Source organism: Aegilops tauschii, chromosome 2 (assembly GCF_002575655.3).
Source record: "Aegilops tauschii subsp. strangulata cultivar AL8/78 chromosome 2, Aet v6.0, whole genome shotgun sequence".
Taxonomy (NCBI): Eukaryota; Viridiplantae; Streptophyta; class Magnoliopsida; order Poales; family Poaceae; genus Aegilops; species Aegilops tauschii.
The window spans coordinates 473,021,950-473,027,710 of NC_053036.3; the positions used below are offsets into that span (position 1 = coordinate 473,021,950).

The 5,761-nt window shown below is 43.7% G+C and overlaps 1 protein-coding gene across 1 annotated transcript; it reads right to left on the minus strand.

Moving 5' to 3' along the window:
• Window positions 1-2,768: 2,768 nt before the first annotated feature.
• LOC109742146 (peroxygenase) lies at window positions 2,769-5,195 on the minus strand. The gene is made up of 6 exons (XM_020301222.4): window positions 4,908-5,195; window positions 4,632-4,787; window positions 3,742-3,827; window positions 3,523-3,617; window positions 3,308-3,433; window positions 2,769-3,091 (listed from the first exon to the last, which is right to left on the minus strand). The coding sequence occupies exons 1-6, from the start codon at window positions 5,020-5,022 to the stop codon at window positions 2,938-2,940; spliced, it is 732 nt and encodes a 243-aa protein (XP_020156811.1). The 5' UTR covers window positions 5,023-5,195; the 3' UTR covers window positions 2,769-2,937.
• Window positions 5,196-5,761: the final 566 nt, after the last annotated feature.

Consider the following 5,761-nt stretch of genomic DNA (forward strand, 5'->3'; position numbering starts at 1 on the left):
TGATGAGTTATTCCAACTTGTCATTGGGATTATGGATGGAGGCGCTTAAAACCGCCATTCACATTCTCAATAGAGTACCAAGCAAGTCGGTGCCCAAAACACCGTACGAGCTATGGACAGGAAGGATGCCCTCCCTACAACACTTCAGGGTGTGGGGGTGCCCTGCTGAGGCCAAAATGTTTAATCCAAATATTGCAAAGTTAGATCCCAAAACAGTAAGTTGCCACTTCATTGGCTATCCAGACAGATCAAAATGTTTTCGTTTCTACTGCCCTGACAGATATACAAAGTTTGTAGAAACGAGACATGCAGTCTTCTTAGAGGACAAAATGACGAGGGGGAGCTTGGTAGCTCGGAAAATTGATCTTGAGGAGAAGAGGGTGCATGCACCTAATCCGATGATTCAGGAGCCATTTTTCTCACTACCAGTTGCAACTCCACCCATGACAGCTATGGAGGAAGACCCGGAACCTGTCCGTCAGGAGCCGACTGAACCCGTTGTTGAGCATGAAAGGGAGGTGCAACAGCAAATTTTAGAAGAAGTGCCAGAAGTTGAGGCACAAAATGTGCCAGAAACTGAGGCTCTTAGAAGGTCTACAAGACCAAGAAAGTCAGCTATTTCTACTGACTTTAAAGTTTATAACACAAAAATGGTTCATATGGAAAAAGATCCCACCTCATATGAAGAAGCCATGAGAAGCCCTCATTCATCGAAGTGGATGAAGGCAATGGAAGACGAGTTGAAATCGATGAGTTCCAAAGATATTTGGGACTTAGAGGAAATTCCAAAAGGAGCCAAAACAGTAGGCTGTAAATGGGTCTACAAAATTAAGTATGACTCTAAAGGGAATATAGAAAAGTATAAAGCACGACTCGTGGCAAAAGGATTTACACAAAGAGAAGGGATAGATTACAATGAGACATTTTCTCCAGTCTCATGTAAGGATTCCTTCAGAATCATAATGGCATTAGTTGCTCATTTTGATTTAGAGTTACATCAAATGGATGTTAAGACGGCATTTCTGAATGGTGATTTAAAAGAAAAGCCCTACATGAGACAACCCAAGGGTTTTATCATGAAAGGCAAGGAAAATATGGGATGCCGCCTGAAGAAATCCATTTATGGATTAAGACAAGCCTCTCGGCAGTGGTATCTAAAGTTTAATCAAACGATTAAAAGTTTTGGATTTAAAAAAAATATTGAGGATAATTGCATTTATGCAAAGTTTAAAAATGGGAAATATATTTTCCTAATCTTGTATGTGGATGATATCCTGCTTGCTAGTAGTGATGTTAGTCTACTACAAGAAACAAAGAAATACGTATCCTCAAATTTTGACATAACAGATCTTGGTGAAGCATCATATGTTTTGGGCATAGAAATTCACCGAGATAGGAACAATGGAGTCTTAGGACTATCTCAGAAAGCATATTTAGAAAAGGTTCTTAAAAAGTATAATATGCATGCGAGTAAAGCCACACCTGCTCCAATAGTCAAGGGCGATAGTTTTGGAAAATTCCAATGTCCCAAGAACCAGTATGAGATCGATCAAATGAAAGCAGTACCATATGCTTCGGCAGTTGGCAGCTTACAGTATGCACAAGTGTGCACTCGCCCTGACTTAGCTTTTATCACCGGGGTACTCGATAGCTATCAAGAGAATTCAGACCTAGAGCACTGGAAGATGGTAAAGAAAGCATTGCGTTATGCACAAGGCACGAAGGACTACATGCTAATATATAGGAGAAGTGATTCCCTAGAGATAAAATGGTATTCAGACGCAAATTTTGCGAGGGACAGAGATGATAGAAAATCCACGTCAGGATACATATTCACCCTCGCTGGGGGAGCTATTTCGTGGAAAAGCTCCAAACAGTCGATAGTTGCATCATCCACGATGTATGCAGAATTCATAGCATGCTTCGAAGCCACGGGGCATGCGATATGGCTAAAGAAATTTATACCCGACTTGAAAGTGGTAGATTGCATTCACAAACCACTAAAGATGTACTGTGATAACCAGCCCGCAGTATTCTATGCTCACAACAACAAGTCGAGTAATGCTGCCAAAACAATAGAGATAAGGTATTATGTTGTGAAAGATAAAATCCAGGATCAAACTATAAGTCTCGAGCATATAAGGACAAAGGATATGCTTGCGGATCCGCTAACGAAAGGCTTACCACCCAATGTGTTCAAGGAACACTTAGCCGGCATGGGTTTAAGGTAAAGCCTTATGATTCCTGGATAGGCCCAAAAGGAACATAATTTGTTTCTGAACATAACGTATGTTGTAGCTGTATGATTCTAACGGCAATTATGCCGTGACAATGAAACATGCTCTATGTACCAATATGTGATGAAACAAATAAACTAGAAAGTATAAAGTTAAAAGTAAAGTTGAGATCGAGGGGGAGAATGTTAGGTTGATCTCTCTCTCTCCCGTTCGAACCCAACGGGTCGAACGGGCCCCTGACTCGCGCCCTGATCGGGGGCGCCAACCAAACCATGGTTGGTGGGCCCCTGTGACCCGCGCTATATAAACAGAGGTGGGGGCCGGGGCACGACTTACGAGGTTAATCGCTGCCACAATCCCCACCTACAATCCCTACCGATCTAGGGTTAGTGCGGTGCTCACGGGAAGCTCCACCACCGCCGCTATCCACTCTCTGCCATCACCGGCCACCGTCACGCCATGGCCGGCACCGGGAGTTCCTCGTCTGGACAAGCAGAAGGTAGGTTCACCGGAATGATCTAACCTATCCGATCCAAAGCAATCTATCGTTCCTCTCTTATAGAATTCAACAATCACAGTACAGAGTACTTGTACAACTTTATTGTCTGGACTTCGTACTCGTTCCTCTCTTATTTCATAGGCATACATGAGGTAATACATCTGTCTACAGTTTTACTCACGAAGATGACAGCGTTGCACTCTAGTGCAGCTTCTCGTGGGCTTCCCTCCTTTCCTGGGCGATGAACTCGAACAGGCTACCATCAAAGCAGCGGCGAACAGCTTCTCTGGAGAGGAAGCCTTCCTCATCCTTGGCAAGCACGTAAAGCAGTATCCACTTCCCCTTGCTCACAATCCTGAACACACATAAGTTCACACCAAACATGAGTGCAACAACGCTTCCGCAGTTCATTTTGCGTTACTGACTGCTCATGAAACAAAAGATGCGATCGAAACGGTTTGATGCCATCTAATTCATTTATTGTCCCAAATTATTGCATAGGAGTATGAAACACCAAAAGCAACTCAAGTAAACTGCCAATGAAATGAGAATTCGCGAGTGCTCTGCTCACCATCCAATGAAGTCGAAGTTCAGCCGGTTGCCTTCGGTCATCCTCCAGATGTCGCCGAAGCTAAGCTTGTCCGGCGCCGTGCGGGCATACTTGCTGAAGATGCTCTCGAAATTTACCGGCATGAACCTATATTTGTTTCCCAATTGGAACGTTTTTTCTGAAAGATGGTGTAAAGTTTTGAACTAGTAGTAAGCGAGTTTGGAGTGTGGATTTACCTTCCCTCTGTGTCATAAGTTGAGGAATCGCTACCATGCTTGCCCCTGTGGATGTTCTTGATGTGTACGGGCAACAGGGGAGACGGTATCCAGCTCTATATATAGCCATTATGAAAAGCAAGGATGAATAAGAGCCTGATGAAACTTTCCAAGGAAAAAAGAATGTCGAGTATAGTGTATACAATATGGTAATCATATTTCAAATCTTTTTGTACTTACAGGTCGAGTTGGGAAGCTGAAACCAATATTAAAGACAATTGCCAACACGAACGACACGATCACGTTGAAGCCCAATGCCCTCATTCCTGGAATTCAGGCATTATATATAAGTACATAAGAGCCCTGTCGCTAAAGCTATGCATATTTCACACTACACTAAATATGAGTTAATAACTCACTAATTTCTGTCACAGCGCTGAATTTGAAGTTATTTAGAGCCACTAAGCTGTCGTGGCCAGAGCAATAGCGCAAGTGAGTTCCATAAAGCCAGCCATCTGTCTCAGTCTTTCTTCTTGTTCTTGTTATATAGGATGCATTGATGCAATACTTGGTTACTGAATTACTAGCATGCTTGTGTTTGTTTTTTTATGTCCGGAGATGTGTACGTCAAATATATGTGATATTCTACATATGATGTCTGATTGTATGCTTATTTTCTTCATGATTCAAGAAAAATAGTACAAAATGAATCTTAGTTTCGATATAGTTTGAGTTTTGCTTCGGCACACCCCCCCTTAAAAGTTTACATGAACCTTAAAGTTGTTTAAAAAGGCTATCACCATATTAGCTTGCAGATCAAACATACTAAATAAATTGACTTGGATGCAAAAGACTATTCTACCCTTTTTGATTGAAGGGGTAAACTCTAATCTTCACCTTTAATTTGTACTGAAATCTATACCATTTTTAAGGGGGGTGTACCGAAACAAAGTTTGTTCTGAGTTTTTTATTGACGGCTTCTGGTCAAGCTGCAGCTAAATGCCCGCCACTTAATCCTTTGAAACTAATTGAACCTCTTCACATGCATTCGCAAAAAAAAAAAAAAAAAAACAATTCACATGAATTTTACGAATAGGCCATCATACCCTGCAACATATACGTGTACATACCTCGGTAAGTTTCCCAGGGATAGACGATGCCGTCGCCGTCCAGGTCGAAGAAGGCCACATGCTGCTGCAGGACGCTCTTCTGGCCGTGCTCGTGCCCCTCCCCGCTCTCTCCTTCAGGATGGTACACATCCGGCACGACCAGAGCTCGAGCCAAGTCTGCATGATATGGATGCATGTGGGTTGGTTATGTTTGCTTTGCTGATGAAACCACGCCCTCTGTGTTGGCCGAAAGCACGTACAGTAAGAATTAAGCGAAGGAACGGGGCAGGCACTCACATGGCTTGGGAAGGCGCGGCTCCAGGTCTGCCCGGACCGGCCGCTCGGCCGTCACCGGCGCCTCCTCCGCCACCGTCGACATTGCGTCGCTGGGCGCCTTATCTTCCTCCGCCATAACCCTCTGTGCGCGTGCACCACACTTTCCGGCTTGATCTCGCGAGTCAAGATCGAAAGCAATAATCTACGGCCTGTGACAAATTCTATTTCTACCACACGTCCCGCTCTTCTTATACACGCAAAGGAAGGAAGCGCACCCACGGTGCGTGTGGAGCGAGCGAGAAGGAAAAGCTAGTGTGCACGATTGTTGTACACCTGAGGTGTCACTTCGTGATTTGGCACCGAGAGCCGTCTCTTTGGCGCCTTGTACAGTGAGGTCGCACTCCGGATCCGTTGTCCGTTCATGTCACATCGTTGGCCATTGAGCCGTACGGTACAATCTCCCTTAGCTCGTGCTGTGCCACATAAATTTTGCGGTTAATCTGCTTGATACGGAAACGTTAAGCGCCCCTGGTTTTCGCCCGCGTGCGCGTCGTGAAAATTGAAAAAACAAATTCAGAATTAGATGCACTTTTCCTAAAATGGAAGTTTTTCTTGTTCATGATAAAACCATAAAGGTGTCCCCGCGAAATAAAACCGATAAAGGTGTTTGGTTTGTCAGCCAATATGAAAAGGGTCACGCTCTGTGTTGGTCAGGTGAAAACTGAAAAAGAATAGAAAAAAGTCTATTTTACTTCCCTGAATAAAATGGGTTGTTCGCATAACCCCTTGAATTTTTTTTGGTTCACTTAACCCCCTGATCTATCCAATACTGTTCAGAAATAGTCTTGGACGGATTTTATCAGGTGGTTTGCTGA